Genomic DNA, 19487 nt, shown 5'->3' with positions numbered 1-19487 from the left:
TTGGCGGAAAAATGCGTGTTTTTGGGTTTTGGCGGGAAAATGCGTTTTTTTTTGTTTTGGCGGGAAAATGCGATTTTTCGGTTTTGGTCGAAATGTGCGGTTTTAATGGTTTGGCCGAAAAATGTGTTTTTATGGAAATGTGTGTTTTACGTTTTTTGCGAAAAAACGCATCTCGCGGTTTTGGCGGGAAAGTGTGTTTTTCAGTTTTTGCGAGAAAATGCATTTTTTGGTTATAGTAGAAAATGTATATGCAAAAAAAATAGAATTTAAGGTTTGAAAATAATATTTTGATTTTAAAAGTTCATTTTTGTCATTTATTATTTTGGACTGAACTAGATGCATCTGCATCCAGATGCACCATCAAGACTCACCTTCGTTTGGGTGAGAATTTGAGATAAGTTTTTAAAAAATCAGCTGGGTGATCCATCTGGATGTAGCATTATAATGCACAAAACGAACATCGATTTGCATCCATCTGGGTGAGCAAACGAACATGGCCTATATTATTAGAGTATTGCCAATGAATTCATCTGATCCAGCTTCCTGCAATAGAATCACAATAGATAAGAAAAAAAAAATCATTCAGTTTGGCAGCCGTCTAAACAAAGCTGAAATATAATCGTAGCAATTAGCGATGTTGAACAAGAGAAGCTAAGTTTGAAGTAAACTGAAGGTTTTGTAGACTATTTGGGGTTAGGATGAGTTAAGCAAAAAATCCGGGCCAAAATGCGTAAAATAGGAATATATAGGTCTTATTCAGTAAAAACATTTGCTCCTTCCGAATTAACTAACACACGACGAGGAGAAGAAACACTTACCAAAGAGCTCAACAGTGTGTCTTGTCCGAATGCTTTCAACTCGCAGAAGCTTAGCTCTAGCGAAAGACTCGTTTTTGTCGCTACGTAATCTCCAAGCTCGATTCGTCTCTACAGAATACTATGACCCACCATTCTCCCCTCTCTCCAAACCCGCTAAACCAGCGAAGAAGACGAAGAAAACCGAGCAGGATCAGTCGCCGGAGCCGATGACTAGCCCGACGGCGCCGGTGACGTCAGACCTCCCTTTCGATTTTAGGTATTCCTATTCAGAAACCAACCCGGCAATCAAACCAATTGGGTTCCGTGAACCGAAACGGTTCTCTCCGTTCGGACCGGGTCGATTGGACCGGAACTGGACGGGCACTTGCGCTCCAGCTTCTCTGGAGAGTGATCAGAGGCAATGGGCGGTGGTAAGAGACAAGATTCTCGGCGAGGCGTTGACGGAGGAGGAAGTGGCTGAGCTCGTTGAACGGTACCGTCACAGTGATTGTTCACGCCAGATCAATCTCGGTATTGCCCTCTTCCCCTCTCGCTTAAAGCTTTAAACCTTGAATGTAGTTTCGTCATGTAACGACTTTGGTTTTATAAAACCATTGCAAAGTAAGAGTCTTTACACTCTTCTTCTTGCTAAAGCTTTAAGCTTTGAATGTAGTTTCTTTCTGTAAAGACTCTCCTTTTATGAATCATTGCAAGTTAAGGTCTTGGGATCTTTCATGATCATTATGTACACTTGTCTGATTACTCCTCCATTCTTAAGGTCTCTCATGATCCAATTTGAGACTGATCACACTCTGATCACTAGGGAACACACCTTCAAGCTATTGTATTCTTCTAAAAGTTCGAGAACCAATGAGTTAAGGTTCTTCTTCCTGTTGTTGTTATGATGTTATTAGGGAAAGGAGGAGTCACACACAATATGATAGATGACATTCATAACCATTGGAAGAAAGCCGAGGCAGTTAGGATTAAATGCTTGGGAGTACCTACTCTTGACATGGACAACATATGCCACCACCTCGAGGTCTCTCTTATTCAATTCTCAATAACCAATGCTCTATTTGTTCTCTGCTTGATCTTACTAGTAGTTTGTGTTTGCCTGACAGGAAAAATCAGGTGGAAAGATTGTATACAGGAACATAAACATCCTAGTTTTGTACCGGGGAAGGAACTATGATCCGAAGAGTCGTCCCACCATACCACTCATGTTATGGAAGCCTTACCCACCAATATATCCAAGACTTGTAAAGAATGTCGCTGATGGCTTAACGTTTGAAGAGACCAAAGAGATGAGAAACCGTGGGCTTCACGCTCCTGCTCTTATGAAACTTAGTAAGTAGTACATGTTTTTTACGCCGTAATCAGTCATTTATTATTGACGTTATGTATTGATCTCAGCTAGGAACGGTGTCTATGTTAATGTGGTGGGAAGAGTGAGGGAGGAGTTTGAAACAGAAGAGGTTGTGAGACTAGATTGCACTCATGTTGGGATGAGTGATTGCAAACGAATCGGTGTGAAGCTAAAGGTATAGACTCTTAAATGGTTTTTGCTTGTCATGTCTGTAAGATTATTTCTGTATGATTGGTTTTGATGATGTGAACATAATTGCAGGATTTGGTTCCATGTGTTCCTATTTTGTTCAAGGATGAGCAGATTATACTCTGGAGAGGGAAGAAGAATTGAGATGAAGAGGATGCTACTCTGTGAAAACTTTGATCCAGAAACTATAATAATGTGACCTGAACAAATCCAACTGTGAAACACTGATCCAGAAACAGTGATCATGTGACTTGAATATATTTTTCCTTGTAAACAACAGTTTGTTTCTTTAACTTATATCGATTAGAGAACGAGCTAGTAACATGTGGCACTCTTTGGAGAAGCCTGGAACTGATATCTGCTGAAATTGTATATCCTGAAGTGTTGCAAGCATTTTTATGTCACTCTTCAGTTTAGTTTCCTTGTAGTTTTGTCACCTTGCTTAGTGGTCTCATGCAATATACTAGAGTCAGCTTTACCCCTTCAACTTTTGTTAAATACATTTCATGCACATTGAACGACCAGTATCTCTTTGAGAGTTTTCATATGGTCCATTGCGTGTGACATAACCATCCACTGAATGTTGAATTATTAACGATACATATGATGCCACGTGTTAGGCAGTATGCATATATTGGTATATGTAAAATTCTCTCTGTTGCTAATTAATATTAAGACATTGTCTATGAGTAGGTAGCCACGTTTTTTTCGATTAAACTATATTTTGCTGCACCTCCTCAACCTCCTAAGGGCTCAGTAACATCAAGTGTTTTCGTCACGTTCTCCAATAAACACACTTTGGAGTTTAAAATGACTTGTATATATATATGCTACTTAACCTAAAGTCTGAATCATTAAGCAGATTCATATCATATGGAATAAAGTACAAAATATAATATTTGTGAAAGTCGAATGATCGTTCGATTGGTTATACACATTTAAATAAACTCATTGGCTCGCTCAGCAGAGATCATTAGGTAACTGGTAAGCTACTTTCAATTTCCTTTGCATGCTGCTTTTAAGTAAATGTTGTAGCATTTGTGTTCATGTGTTTTAAATTTGTTTGCTTGCTTCCCACGGAAACGTTGTAGGTTGCCGCAGTGAACAAAAACATTCGTGTCTGAGTTCTAAGTAAGCTTCACAGTCGTCTTCTTCAGAACTTGTTGTGAGTGATGGCGGCTTCAGTGCAATTGTACGGAGTTAGAACTTCAGGACTTGCCTTCAACTCAAAAAGCATTGAGTTCGGGTCAAAGGGGCTGAACCTCCTTGCTCCCGTGTTCACTAGAGACATCAATCACTCTTGTAGGAAGAACAGAACTCTAAGAGTTACGTGTGAAGCTAGAAGCGCGGAGTTGCTTGAGAGAAAAGACACCGAGACTTTCAAACTAAACAGAACTGAGATAAAGTTGACATGTGTAATGAAATTCGGTGGCTCATCAGTTGCATCAGCAGAGAGGATGAAAGAAGTTGCCAAACTCATACTCAGCTTCCCTGATGAGAAGCCTGTTGTTGTGTTATCAGCAATGGGAAAGACCACCAATAACCTTTTAATGGTAAGAAAATAAATAAAATTCAATTAGTGTACATTTTTCCTTCTCTCTTTCTGTAATAAACTTGCTCTTCGGCTTTCATTAGGCTGGTGAGAAGGCTGTTTGCTGCGGCGTCACCAACATCAACACTATTGAAGAGCTGAGCTATATAAAGGAACTCCATATAAGGTTGCATAGAAGATACATACACTTTATTGGTTCTTTTGTTCTTATTTTTATAAATATTTGCTTTGTTCTCATGTGTAATCATAATTCTCTTACGTACCCAGGACTGCTCATGAGCTTGGATTGGGAACAGCAGTAATTGCAAGTTAGTGTTATAAAGTTGTCTTTTCTGTAAAAAAATTTCTTAACATATATATGTTTTAGTATCTGAATCTTTCTGTCGTTTAATCTTTCTGTAGAGCATCTAGAAGGACTAGAGCAGCTTCTTAACGGCATTGCAATGATGAAAGAGTTAACTCTACGCACAAGAGACTACTTGGTTTCATTTGGAGAGTGCATGTCCACTAGGCTATTTGCTGCTTACCTGAACAAGATTGGCCACAAAGCACGCCAGGTTAGTCACCTAGATTTTGTTTATTATCTTATGTCTCAAGATTGTTGTTGCATGACTGACTTTGATGAGTCTTTTATCTTTGGCAGTACGATGCATTCGAGATGGGGATTATAACCACAGATAACTTCACAAATGCTGATGTTCTTGAGGCAACATACCCAGCAGTCTCAAAAAGGTTACTTGGTGACTGGACCAAGGAACGTGCAATCCCTGTCGTCACAGGCTTTCTTGGAAAGGTTTGAATCAAATTTAGCAATTTAATGAGTCCTCTTCTGCCTTTTGTGACATAAAGGACAAAACAATTTACTCTGTAGGGATGGAGATCTTGTGCTGTTACTACGTTGGGGAGAGGAGGTAGTGATTTGACTGCAACAACAATTGGGAAAGCTTTAGGTTTGAGGGAGGTCCAGGTCTAGCTTGATGCGTTGGTTTTACCAAGATTTGAGTTGTTTTTAGATGAGATTTTGTTAAACCAAGAATGAATTTAACTGTGGTGGCAGGTTTGGAAAGATGTGGATGGAGTTTTGACTTGTGATCCAAACATATACCGCAGAGCTCAACCAGTTCCACACTTGACATTTGATGAGGCAGCTCAACTTGCTTACTTTGGTGCACAAGTGTTGCATCCACTTTCCATGCGGCCAGCTAGCGAAGGGAACATTCCTGTAAGGGTTAAGAACTCTTACAATCCCAATTCCCCAGGAACTCTCATCACTAGATCAAGAGACATGAGCAAGGTTCGTTAAAAACAACAATTGCATGAGTATTTTATTTATATCACAGCCATACATCAGGATTCATGACCACCTCTTCCTTCTCCTTAGGCTGTACTGACCAGCATCGTTCTGAAACGTAATGTTACCATGTTGGACATCACTAGCAACCGTATGCTCGGTCAATATGGCTTCCTTTCCAAGGTAATAATGATGGCAATGTTTTCACTTCCCCTATCTTGCAGCTCACGTTTTTAAAAATTCTTCTCTTTCTTTCTTGGCAGGTGCTCTCCACATTTGAAAAGATGGGCATATCTGTGGATGTTGTTGCAACCAGCGAAGTTAGCGTTTCCTTGACATTGGATCCTTCAAAGTTCTGCAGCAAAGAGTTAATTCAACAGGCAAGCTTTATATGGGTTATAGATGAGAGAAGTACTTTTTTGTTCTTGTAGCATGGAAACAATGAAAACAAGAGGACTCATCTTGTATTTTGTGTAATTATTGGTGATGTGACAGGAGATTAATCACGTGGTAGAGGAACTCGAGAAGATTGCTACGGTAAACCTGCTTCAGCACAGATCAATTATCTCACTCATTGGAAATTTTCAGAGATCATCATCCTTCATACTAGAGAAGGTTTGTTATCTCTCTCTCTCTCTCTTGTATGGCTTTTGGTTTGTTTGATTTGTTACTAGTGACTAAATGAACAACAAACAGGGCTTCCGAGTTCTTAGAACCAATGGAATCAACGTACAGATGATCTCTCAGGGTGCATCGAAGGTCAAAATCTCTTTCAACTTAATCTTCACTGCATGTTTCATTATAATAAAAAAAATGTTTGATTAAAAGACAGTAAAATAAGGTTGCTTTATGGGGGTGAAATGTATGCACACTTGTCTGACTTTTCTTTAATGTGTTTGTTTTGGTGGTGAAATCAGGTAAACATCTCGCTGATAGTGAATGATGATGAGGCTGAACATTGTGTGAAGGCTCTCCATTCAGCCTTCTTCGAGACAGGAACCTCCAAAGCTGTTCCTCAGATAGGGCGTCTAGCTACTACACCTCTGCCTTGTCGTGAAACCTCTTTGTGCAACCTGACCTGCGAGATCTACAAGTAGCTTGAAGAAGATATAAGAACTGGTATTAGGAAACAAACTCCCATAATCTTCATATGTAATATATAATGAAATTTCATGGGACTTATGTAATTAAATGAATAAGCGTTTCCTATTTGAATATTTTTTTGTTGCATTCTTGTATGTGGAATCGTTATGATCCTTGTACCAAAGGCAACAAATCTTGCAACAATCAAATGTGTTCCATCAAAGCAAACACTAGCTTTAAAAACTGCTAGAAATAGAGATTGTAGTTGCCATGTTGGTGTTGTGTTGTGTTGTGTTGTCCAGCAGTGAAAGACACCAACTAATAATGAGCACACTGACACACACATATAATATAATTCTATTCCTAATTTGTTAATTTGATGCATTAAAATTTGTTAATTTGCCATCAAACCATTCCACAACACCACAAACCGTTGATGAAGCTCCAATGCTCATTGAATAGTCATTTGTTGTAGGGACGTATTGGTGTAAATTGGGCGAGCTCATGTCCATTAGCCCATATCCATTTGTCCATTTATTGTTTGCGGACAGAGAGTGACCATGTCCATTAAGAACCATGTCCATTAATGACCATACCCACTAACACCCATATTTTCATGGACTGCCATGGGGTCCATAATGACCATATAAGAAATTTTAAATTTTAATTTATAAGCCTACAATTATATATACAAGTTCATAAAATTAAAATTCATCCATAAATTCAAAAGTACGACAATACATAAGTTCATAAGTACAACAATTCCGGTCTTGGCGGGAAAAATCAATTTTGCGGTTTTGGCGGAAAAACTTAATTTTGCAGTTTTGACGGGAAAACTCGATTTTGCAGTTTTGGCGGAAAAACTCGTTTTTGCGGTTTTGGCGGAAAACTAGATTTTCTGATTTTGGCAGAGAAACTCGATTTTTCGGTTTTGCCATGGGGTCCATAATGACCATATAAGAAAATTTTAATTTATAAGCCTACAATTACATATACAAGTTCATAAAATTAAAATTCATCCATAAATTTATAAGTACAATAATACATAAGTTCATAAGTACAACAATTTCGGTTTTGGCGAGAAAAATCGATTTTGCGGTTTTGGCAGGAAAACTCGATTTTCCGGTTTTGTCGGAAAAATTCGATTTTGCGTTTTGAAGAAAAACTCAATTTTGTGGTTCTGACGGAAAAACTCGATTTTCTGGTTCTGACGGGAAAATTTGATATCAAAATTTAAGCGAAAAATCGATTTTACGATTTTAGCAGAAAAACTTAAATTTTAGAAACCCTAGGTTTTGTGACCATTGGACAGTCCACGTCCATAAAGTCCAAAACCAACAAAGACCATTTTCTTAATGGTCTCACATTTGGTCCAATAAAAACCAATGGAAAAAAATGGATTTGTCCATATTAAGCTCGTTTGTATATGGACATGGGCAACCATTGGACGGCCCGTCCAATTGACACCTAGGGACGATGATATATTTGTTGACCATGCACAAAAAATGTGTTTCCCAAGTTCAGGAGTAACATATCAAAATTTGAAGTCCGAGTTCTGTATATATTGAACCACACAAAACTGGTATATATTGAATGTATTGGTTTGATGATGTACGAAGTCATTTTTAAAGATGACTGATTTATTTGTACTTTACCCGATACCCGAAGCCGTATCCGAATCCAATCCGAAAAATCTGAACCGAAGTAGCAAAATACCCGAACGGGTATTAAGTTAGGAGAGATTGAATATCCGATTCCGAACGGATAATCACTACAAGAAAACAGCGACATACTGAGGGAAAAAATCGTTTGTATGTCGTCGGAATAACGTTATTCCGACGAAATACAAGTCCTAGGAAATAACTTCTCGGAAATTCATTTTTCCTCGGAAATTTCCGACGGAATTCCGAGGAAACTCCGAGGACCACCAGTTCGTCGGAAAGCTCCTCGGAATATACCGAGGGAGAACTTCCAAGGGATATTTCGATGGACTTTCCGATGGTCCAATCCTTGGAAGTTCCGACGAAATGTTCCTCGGAATTTTCATCGGGAATTTCCGAGGAACGGAGCCCTCGGAAAATTCCGAGGAACGAGTCCCTCGGTATATTCCGAGGAATGACTCCCTCGGTATATTCCGATGAACAGGTCCCTTGGTATATTCCGAGAGTTCATTTCCTCGGAATTTAAAAAAAAATTAATTTTTTTTTTAAAAATTAAATTTTTGAAATTTTAATTCGAAAATATAAAATTAAAATTAAAATTGAAAACATATTAGATAATATTCAAAGTTGTACAAATAAAAATAAAACATTCTGAGTTTTTGAAAAAAAAAAAACTACGGGTCTGGCACGTTCGGGAACACCTCGTTCGGGTACATCCTCTGCATCATCTCCATTATTTGCTGGTTCAGCCTCCTCTGTGCCTCATAGCCCGCCTGTTGAGCCGCTATCTGGGTCTCCAACAAAGATATGCGATCATCCTTGTCCTTCAACTGAGCCGTAAGTACTTCTGGATCAACAAAGGGCGGTGGTGCAGAAGAAGGAGGAACCGACCGGGTGCGACGACCCAAACCGACCAAACGTCCCTTCTTCTTTGGAACTGACTAAAATAGAAAATATCCAAATTTAAATCAAGAAATAAATGAATTGAACTTTAAAAAAAAGAACTTACGGATTCAACGATTTCGTTAATTCGAAACCGGGACAAGTTGGTCGAAGCCGTCGAATCGTCATCCTCGGTTTGAATCCCGAGACTGGCTCCTCGTACCACCACGACCACGACGCTGTCGAGGGCGGGTCTGATCATCATGAGACCTATAAATTAAAAAAATATTTAATAAATATAGAAATATATAAATTATTTTTTTTTAAATCCCAAAAATAGTTTTTAATCACAAAAAAAGTTTTATAGATAAAAATGTTTAATAAATATATAAAAATAGTTCTAATAAACAAAAAAAATAGTTTTAATAAATAAAAAATAGTTTAATAATTACAAAAAAATAGTTTAAATAATATTAAAAAAAATTAATAAATATAGAAATTTATATAATATATATATATATATATTTTTAAATATCAAATAATAGTTTTTAATCACAAAAAATTTATAGATATTAAAAATGTTTTGTAAAATCCAAAAAATCGAAATATATACAAAAAACGTTTTGTAAAATCCAAAAAATCGAATTTATATACAAAAATCATTTTGTAAAATACAAAAATTGAATTTATACACAAAACTCAAATTTATATACAAAAATCTATTTTATAAATACAAAGAAAATAAAAAAATTATAAAAAATTCTAAATCAATTCAACAAAACAAATTATTCAACCAAATCACAATTTTAAATCTATTATACAACCAAATCACAATCCTAACCAATCACCCTACCAAAAATCTATCAAATCTACACAAAAACCTAACAAATAGAACCTAAGAGAGTGGGATAGGGTCCTTACATGATTTGTGTAGGTTTAGAGAGGATTCGCCGGAGATATCGTCGGAGAGAAGGGGGAGATCGCCGGAGAGGAGGGAGTGGAGCCGGAGAGGAAGAAGAGAGAAATGGGGAAGAAGAAGCGGCTCGTGGTTATAAAACCTAGGGTCCGACGGATAGTTTCCGTCGGGATTTCCTCGGAATTCCAATTTCAATTTTCGCGAAATATTTTCCCGGTCAAATGAAAATATTCCGAGGAAATTCCGACGGACACTTAAATATCCGTCGGAATTCCGTCGGAATATTCCGAGGAAATACCGAGGAACTAGTGTTTGGGGTTTCAAAACATCGATTTTTTTTTTGCCGTATTTCATTTCTTATACAATTGTAATGCATACCATTGAGGATTCTTTGTATAGATGATCATAAACCATGAAATAACAAAAATTCAAAAATAATTGTAAGTATTCCCTTTACCATTCATTAAAGTGTATAAGTGTTTCTCTTATGTTGTGGGGATTTCGTTCATACAATCGGAAAAGTGTTTATTATAGGGTAAGTAACAAATTTTTGACTTCATAATCAGTCTAAGACACTTAATAAGGGTTATATAAGTGTTATTCAAACCGCAAAACGTTGTTTTCGGTTTAAAAACCCTGCTTCCTCGGAATTCCCTCGGAATTATCTTCCTCGGAATTCCCTCGGAATATTCCGAGGAAATACCGAGGAACTAGTGTTTGGGGTTTTAAAACATCGATTTTTTTTGCCGTATTTCATTTCTTATACAATTGTAATGCATACCATTGAGGATTCTTTGTATAGATGATCATAAACCATGAAATAACAAAATTTCAAAAATAATTGTAAGTATTCCCTTTACCGTTCATTAAAGTGTATAAGTGTTTCTCTTATGTTGTGGGGATTTCGTTCATACAATCGGAAAAGTGTTTATTATAGGATAAGGAACAAATTTTTGACTTCATAATCAGTCTAAGACACTTAATAAGGGTTATATAAGTGTTATTCAAACCACAAAACGTTGTTTTCGGTTTAAAAACCCTGCTTCCTTAGAATTTCCTCGGAATATTCCGAGGGAATTTCGAGGAAACCCTTATCTTCCTCAATTCGGTATTTCTACTAAAAAAAAAAGTCGATGCTAGTCTGTTTCCGAGTCATCATCACCAGATGAATCTGAATCTGGATCTTGGTGAAACTCTCCAATCACTGGTTCATCCTCTGCGTGAACGACGGCTTCCTCTCCGAAGTTGGTTAAATCGACTACAAGGCCAACTCCAGCTAAATCTTCTGCTGCACTTAAGTTGCCAGATGTGCTTGGTTGTAGTGGATCTTCCAGCTCAGAACTTCCTTGAACTCGGCCTCTCGGGTTGAGTCTTGTAACAGTAACCCATGGATCATCTATGTTCCTTACCCGGAGGTACTTGATATAACAAACCTGTAACATTTAAAAAATTATTAGTAAAATTATAAATTAATACACATGATGATGAATCATTCTAAATAATTAACATTTAATTACCTGATTGGCCTGAGAAGCAAGAATGAAAGGATCATAATATTGCAGCTTTCGCCTCGAATTTATTGATGTAACACCAAATGCATCTGTTCTCACACCTCGATCTAGAGTGTTGTCATGCCAATCACAATAGAAAACAATACAGCGCAATCCAACCATGCCCAAATACTTGATTTCCAAAATCTTATGTATGTGTCCGTAGTATACATCATCTTCAGATGCAGAACAAACGCCAGCATCATAAGTCGTACTCGAACGTCTCCTCTTCTGAGTTGTGAATGCATATCCTCGAGTACAAAATCTCGGATATGACTTCACAACAAATTTTGGTCCAACGACCATCTCGCGTATCCAATCGTCAAATGTTTCACCTCTGGCCAAACCAGCAGACACCTATATTAATAGCACATATATATGTTATATCAATAAATGTGAATTAGTATAAATATGTGATAAATGATATTTTAATTTGTTTAAAGCACTCACATAAGTAAACATCTATCCAGAAAATTCTCTCTGCTTCATTTCTTCTAGTTCGTCCTCTGTGGCGTATCTATATTCGAACCGCTTTTCTGCCATGAAAATCCTGTACATATGATGACAATAATGTAATTAATTAAGATTTAAATTTCAACTTGTTAAAATAAAAATTTGTAAGCTAATTTATTTACCTCTCATATTGAAGAACATCTTCGCAATTGGTGAGCAAATATGTTTGCAAATTACTGCGCTCCTGCTCAGTAAGTCGACGGTCCTTTGGTTTTCCGCTAAGTCGTCCAACATCTGTGAAAATGTCTGGAACCGTAACATGATATGTTGCTCGTTCGCCTCTATCATCATGCCAAGCAGGTCTTCTTTTTTTAGTCTGAACTTCTGCTGGAAAGTAGTACTCGGCAGAGTTTGGAGTTTCTTCATTGATCATCTGTGCGACTATAGAACCTTCCACCCTACTTAAATTTTTCACCATCTACTTCAAATGGAACATATACCGCTCATACAGATACATCCATCTATACTGCACAGGACCACCAAGTTCCAATTCTCTTACCAGGTGAATAACAAGATGCTCCATAACATCAAAAAATGAGGGAGGAAATATCTTTTCAAGGTTGCACTGAATCACGGCTGTTAGTCTTCAATTTTCAATACCTTCAAGAGTCACTGATCTCGTGCATAAACCGCAGAAGAAACCACTTATCCCTGCAATTGCTTCATGAACATTTCGTGGTAATATTTCCTTGAAGGCAAACAGAAGGAGGCGCTGCATCATTACATGGCAATCGTGGCTTTTCAAGCCAGTAAACTTTCCTTCCTTTCTGTCGATAAATTTACGCAAATTAGATGCGTAACCGTCTGGAAATTCCACATCGTTTGAAATCCAATCAAAGAACGCATCTTTTCCCTCTGCATCAAGTCGGTATATGGGAAAAGGAGCCCTACCATTCTCATCAACATGAAGTTATGAACGAGCACATATATCGACTAAATCCAGTCTTGACTTCAAATTATCCTTTGTTTTACCTTGAACATTAAGGATCGTGTTCATGAGATTGTCAAAAAAGTTCTTCTCAATATGCATGACATCTAAATTATGCCTTAGCAGATGATCCTCCCAGTATGGCATATCCCAGAAAATACTTTTTTTGCGCCAGTTATGTAGGTCTCCAACAGCATCTACCGGAAAACGCTCATGTCCACCGACGTCTGGCGTCCTTTCTGCACCAAAATCTCTTAGTTGTGTCTTCAAATCTTTCCCACAAATTTCCGGAGGTGGACTGTCAAACACCCTCTTGTTCTTCGTAAACAAATTCCTACTCCTACGATATGGATGATCAGGTGGTAGGAATCTCCTGTGACAGTCAAACCAACACGTTTTTCTTCTGTGTTTTAGTTGGAAAGCATCAGTGTTATCATGACAATATGGACATGATAGCCTTTCATGCGTTGTCCATCCAGATAACATACCATATGCTGGAAAATCACTTATTGTCCACATTAGTACTGCCCGCATTTGAAAGTTTTCTTTACACGAAACATCGTATGTTTCAGCACCTTGAGCACATAGTTGTTGCAACTCATATATTAGTGGCTGAAGAAACACATCAAGTGATCTCTTAGGATGCTCTGGTCCGGGAACGAGAATCGAGAGAAACAAAAACTCTCGTCGCAAGCACAAGTTTGGGGGTAGGTTGTATGGTGTAAGAATGACTGGCCATAGAGAATATTGTCTTCTACTCTTGCCAAACGAGCTGAAACCATCAGTACACAATCTAAGGTAGACATTTCTTCTCTCATACGCAAAGTCGGGATACTTTGATTGGAAATGCTTCCACGCTTTTGCATCTGAAGGATGTCTGATCTCACCATCTGTTGAGTGCTCCGCATGCCATCTCATTGGTTGCGCTGTGCACTCAGACAGATACAACCTCTGCAACCTTTCCGTCTAATGCAAATACCACCTGCCATATCATTTACCTTCTGCTCAGTACCTACACCATAATCTACATTCGTTCTAATTGGTTCTTCTAATCTAACCGCTGGCTGAGGTTCACTAGTACTACCATGTTCATAATCAGTTTCCCCATGATGATACCAAATTTTGTAACTTCGTGTAAACCCACTCAAATATAGATGAGTCCAAACATCCCACTCTTTAATAACCTTTCTATTTTTACAATTAGAGCAAGGACATCTTAACATACCTGTTTTTGCTTCCGGTTGTCGGTGAACTAACCCCATGAATTCAGTTATACCTCGTTGGTATTCTTCCGTAAGCAATCTCGTGTTCGGATCCAAATGAGGTCGATCGATCCAAAAACGAAAATAATTTGAAGAAGACATGTTTTTTATGAATCAAATTCGTGTGTAAAGAGAGTAAGAGGGAAGATGAAGATATGGAGTGAATGAAGAGGAAGAGGGGTGCTTGTATTTATAGTTGAAATCCTACCGACAGACCGAGGAAATTCTGACGGAATTCCGACAGAAACGGCTAGTTCGTCGGAATTTCCTCGGAATTTTTAAAATCCCCCAACGGCTCTCTAGCGGCTATAATATATCCTCAGAATTCATCGGGTTTTCCGAGGAATACATTTTTCCTCGGTATTCCATAAGAAAATTCCGACGGATTAATATTTCCTCAGAATTCCGTTGGTATATTCCGAGGAAATTCCGAGGAAACCAAATTTTGTGTTTCCTCGGAATATCCTCGGAAATTCCTCTGGATATTCCAAGGATTTCATTTTCCGTCGAAATATTCGTCAGAATACCGTTGTTTTCTTGTAGTGAATATCCGAACCCGAATGGATATCCGAAGATAACCGAACATATATATACATACACTTATATTTCTAGTTTACATCTTTTTAAAAAATATTTATATTGATGTTACACATATTTTAAGATCATAAGTATATATAAAATTATGGAGAAAATGATTTGATATTCATTTAAAATGCATGTCAAACTTTTTGTTTCATGTATTAACAAAAGTTACATTCAAAGTTAAAACAATATCCAAATTAATATCTATTTGTTTTTGAAATATTATCTCGAAACCTATTAATCATTCAATCTATATAAAAAAATCAGTGAACTGAAATCTATATTTTTAAATACAAGAAACTTAAAAATGAATTTTTTTTCTTTTAAAGTCTAAATATCTGAATCCGATTCAAAATAACCAAACCCGAACTACAAATATCTGAACCCGATCTGAAGTACATAAATACCCAAACGGGTTCTCTATCCCTATACCGAAATACCCAAAAATCCGAAATACCCGAACGGGTATCCGAACGCCCACCCCTAGTGCTGCTCGTTTGGTTGCCGCAGCCTTTGCGGCTGCGTCTGCGTCTGTTCGTTTGGTTATTGTTCGTTTTGCAGCCGCAGCCACAGCTTGTTGTTTGTTTCAAAGACACATGACATTGACGCAGCCGCAGCCGCAGAAAGTAGATTTAGTTTTGTTTGTTTGGTTGCCGCATACACAATTTTCATTTACTTCATATTTTAATTTTATGAATTTGTAAAATTTTATTTTAAATAAATAAAATGTAGTTTAAATTTGTAAAATTGTATTTTAAATAAATAAAATGTAGATTTAAATTTGTAATATTTACATTCATCAAAATATTATATTTAATTAGTAATAAATTTAACAACATTTTTTTAACATAAACAAAAGCTAAATAATATAATTATGGACAAAATCAGATAACTTACATATAGTTATGGACAAAATCATTTGCTACTCATTTAAAATACATATCAAACTCTTGTTTTTTACATTAACAAAGGTGCATCCAAATTTTAAGATAACAACTAAATTAGTGTTTTTCTATTTTTAAAGTTTTATCTTCAAACCCATTAATATTTTAATCTATTAAAAATTAAAAAAATCGGTTAAGTTAAAAGTATATTTTTTAAATACAAAAACCTTAAACAATGAATAATTTATTTATTTTCCTTCAAAATTTAAATATCCGAACCCGACCCGAAATATAAAAAATACCCGAATGAGTTTTATACTTCTATACCGAAATACTCGAAGATTCGAAATACCCGATCCGAACCCGAACGGGTATGTGAACGCCCACCCCTGACTATCAAAAGTGTGTCATTAGTAAATTTTTCTAAGTCATAATAATAAAGTAATCAACCAATGAAATTATAACGTTTTTCATTCAATTAAAAGTTAGATGTTTGTCTTTGTTTGGAGACTACGTTATGAGGCTTAACGTATGCTAAACTATTTTTACGGGATTTATTTTGGGGACTAGTTTTGAGACAGTATATATATATTACTTTGGCAGAATAATTGCGTGAGTCTAGTGTTTTAAGACGTAAACTAGATCTCATGCGGGTTTTCTTTAATACTAAAATATTTTAGATTATGCAATAAAATATATCAATAAATTAATGTAATTTGGTGTTATATATTATGTATTTTTATAATAATATTTGTGTGGCGTATAATATTATTACTATAAAATTTATAAATTTTGTATTTTTGTAATAAAATTTATTTTAAAAACATTATTATGTAACAATACTAATTTACATAATTTTTGTTTTATATCTAAATTTGAAATATATAAAAAAAATTAAATTTAGTTGAATCTACATAATAGAGAATTTGGTATAAAGTGATTAATAAAACCAATTTAGTATAAATGTTTAAATAATAAATTGAATTGGTTTTTAACTCAAAGAATAAACAGGCGTTAATAACAGTATACTAAAATCTTATGTATACAATATGAATAAAGATTAAATATTTCATCTATGAAGGGATGTGTAATTAATTATATTACATGGTAAAAGCATTTAAAAGTATTAATTCTAAGTTGTCTAAATTAAAACAAAATTACTAATGAAATAAGTCATAATTTATTTGCTAAATAGATAATATATTTTTATTTTTTAATTAGAAATAGAAATGAATATTTCTTTTAAAAAAATTTGAAATTTTTTTAAAATTTGTGATATTAATTTAATATAATACTTTTCAATTAAATTTTGATCCTTAACTAAAAATATTTTAAAATTAAATTTTTTACATGGTTTAAATTATTACATGTGAACTATAACATTGCTTTTTAAACAAAATATTATATTAAATAATTTGTAATATGGTAAATATTACAATTAATCATGTAAGAAAATAGTTATGTGTGTAAAATAAAACTAATCACCCGCACGGTTTTGCGGGTCAAGATCTAGTTTTCATTTTTAAATTAGAAATAGAATGAATATTTCTTTTTAAAAACATTTTATAAAACATTTCCTAAATATAATTTGAAAATTAAATCAATTTAAAATTGTTATTATCATTAAAATATTATTAAAGGTATTTTATATAATTATTAATTTTTCTTTACAATCAAAACTAAATTATTTTTTTGTAATCAACTAACTAAAATTTAGTTTATAGTTATATTTTTTTATAATTAAAATTTTAATTAACTAATCTCTGAAATATATTTTAAAAAGATTCCAAAAGATATTTGAAAGATTTTGTTATATATGTCTTTAAGATATTTAATAGTATTTCAAATAAAAATAAAGACATTAAAAGATATTATAATTAAGTTATGTAAAATTTAATAAATTTTCTAGAGATTGTCCAAATTTAAAATCACATATAAAAAAATCATGACTTCTATTTTTATTGTATAGATATTAAGTAATATAGATATTGTTGTTGTAACCGAATGGTGGTTTTGAAAAATCTTGTTACATCGGTTTTTAAGAAAAACACTGATTTTAACTACTAAATCTAGTCATATATCATATATTATGGGTTTTATATTCTGGAGGTTGATTATCAGTTGATCATATATGTACATAATGTCGAAGAAGCGATTATAAACTAAAGCCGACCGATTTGATGGTTCTTTTCAGGTGAAATGCTTCAAATCATCGAGGTGGATCATCACTTGATCATATATATATGATGCGTAAGTGACTAAAAGAAACTAAAACAGAGGTTTTAAGGTTCATTTCAGGTGAAAACATAATTAATTAAATTATAGTAACCGGTTCAGAATTGGAACTATACGATAATGTATTAGTCTAAGGACTGGTTTGATAATGGTTTATATTACCAACATTGATTTCACATATTTAATTGAATAAGGAAGCAAATATATGTTTGTTAACCCACCGTATTATTAGGCGTGGATAGGAATATTTGGAGTGATATAGTTAGGCATATTATTAGTAATGAATAAATAATAACTGATTTCTAGTGATGGTTCATTTTAAAAAATTACACATGAAATAAAGTTGTGACTTCTGTTTTAATATAATAGATTGTGTGTCGACTGTCCGAATCAGGTGTGTTTTGAGTTTTGAAGCACTTTTTTCTTCATTTATGGAGTAAAGGTAACATAGTAATTTTGGTGTCATCTTATCCAAAGGCTTCACGATTTCAGAAGCTAGCAGCCATTCAATGTATCCTCATCAAAACTCGGGTTTAACTCACTCTTTACATGGTTTAAGCATTGTATGAAAATTTTGAACAATTGTTCCATTTCTGAGCTTAAAATACTAAAAGTCGATATTCAATTTCTTATCTCCAGTTATATAATTGATTTGAGATAAATGTCCACGGCCACAGCCCACCGAACGGTTAACAATTTTCACGGCGTTAGAACAAATATTTCATACATAAAACAGGAAACAGTACAATCTACTTATGAAGATATAGAAGCTGGAGGATATAGTCTAGCCTCAGTCTAATATATTTTGAGGTGGAATGTAGTAAGGAGCGTCCGTTTTTCCAGTTGTAGCGACCAAGGGGAAACCATCCACCAGACTAACCATTGCGGTTTCGTCGAAATCCAAGATGTAAACGTAGTTAGGAAGCAAACCAGGAAAGGAAGTAGAAGGGACACAAATGGTTCAGACATTGAGAGGAACATGGTGAGATCTCCATGTCTTGAGTGTAGACCGCGTTTCCTTCATCGTCTAGCTTGAACACCATTAAAAATTGTGTTTTCATTTGGGCAACACCTTGGACGATCTTGGCCGTCTTCCTATACTGCTTAACCAAGAAAGTCTCACCGGTGGATGTTGACTCCACCAAGTGTTGGCTCATGCAGCATGAATCCATAAGGGGAGTGGGTAGCTTAGGAGGAAGGTTTTCAAATCCAACGCACTGCAACTTGAGTTTATCGTTAGGTTCGCAGAGATCCAATGAGCCGATGAGGTGGCCTCCAGATCCGGGAATACGAAACATGTTGTCCTTTTTGGAAAACATGACACGGGAGGAGTAGAAGCAAGGGTTTTCGATCTTGATGTTGTCCACTCTGGTTTACTACTCTTACCGGCTGGTTTGCAAAAGCTGAGTTGAGGTCCCAAGAACTTGACAGCCACGACACAGTCCTCATCATCCTCTGGAGAAGATGATGACATTGACACGTTGGTGACGATTTTGGTTTGGCAGTGTGGCAGAGTCACAAGAGGAGGCAGCTGGATACGTTTAGGATCTGTATCAGATGCAACAGGGTTTAGATCGTCATGGAGACGCAGGATTCCATCGTCCTTCAAACTAGCTACCCACCCATGAGATGCCCCGATCGTTACCATAGTATCATCAGGATCATTGTGCACCAAATCCACAGGCACCTTCTTTTTCAGACGAACTAAGCAACTCATATCGGCGACATTGGCATTGCAATGATGAGTGTCTCAAGGCCACTACGATAGAAAAACTCTAGTGGTAGACAAGTTA

The 19487-nt window shown here is 35.6% G+C and overlaps 1 protein-coding gene and 2 pseudogenes across 1 annotated transcript; 2 read left to right on the top strand and 1 right to left on the bottom strand.

Annotated features, from left to right (window-relative positions):
* The first annotated feature begins 799 nt into the window (after window positions 1-799).
* On the top strand, window positions 800-2679 carry LOC125596281 (CRS2-associated factor 2, mitochondrial-like). Its single transcript, XM_048771464.1, has 5 exons — window positions 800-1328; window positions 1712-1839; window positions 1922-2147; window positions 2214-2341; window positions 2428-2679. Exons 1-5 carry the CDS (start codon window positions 848-850, stop codon window positions 2497-2499), a joined length of 1035 nt encoding a protein of 344 aa, XP_048627421.1. The 5' UTR covers window positions 800-847; the 3' UTR covers window positions 2500-2679.
* A 427-nt stretch (window positions 2680-3106) lies between these two features.
* LOC125596280 lies at window positions 3107-6428 on the top strand (annotated as a pseudogene).
* Window positions 6429-18413: 11985 nt separating this feature from the next.
* On the bottom strand, window positions 18414-19417 carry LOC125596282 (annotated as a pseudogene).
* Window positions 19418-19487: the final 70 nt, after the last annotated feature.

Source organism: Brassica napus, unplaced genomic scaffold (assembly GCF_020379485.1).
Source record: "Brassica napus cultivar Da-Ae unplaced genomic scaffold, Da-Ae ScsIHWf_1169;HRSCAF=1668, whole genome shotgun sequence".
Classification (NCBI taxonomy): Eukaryota; Viridiplantae; Streptophyta; class Magnoliopsida; order Brassicales; family Brassicaceae; genus Brassica; species Brassica napus.
This window is presented reverse-complemented; position numbering and strand designations above follow the sequence as displayed.

Excerpts from the sequence above, each read along its gene's own strand:
- LOC125596281 (XM_048771464.1), top strand. The coding sequence starts at position 848 with ATGCTTTCAACTCGCAGAAGCTTAGCTCTAGCGAAAGACTCGTTTTTG. Across the intron at positions 1,329-1,711 it reads TTCACGCCAGATCAATCTCG|GGAAAGGAGGAGTCACACAC; the intron begins GTATTGCCCTCT and ends TGATGTTATTAG. Across the intron at positions 2,148-2,213 it reads TCCTGCTCTTATGAAACTTA|CTAGGAACGGTGTCTATGTT; the intron begins GTAAGTAGTACA and ends TATTGATCTCAG.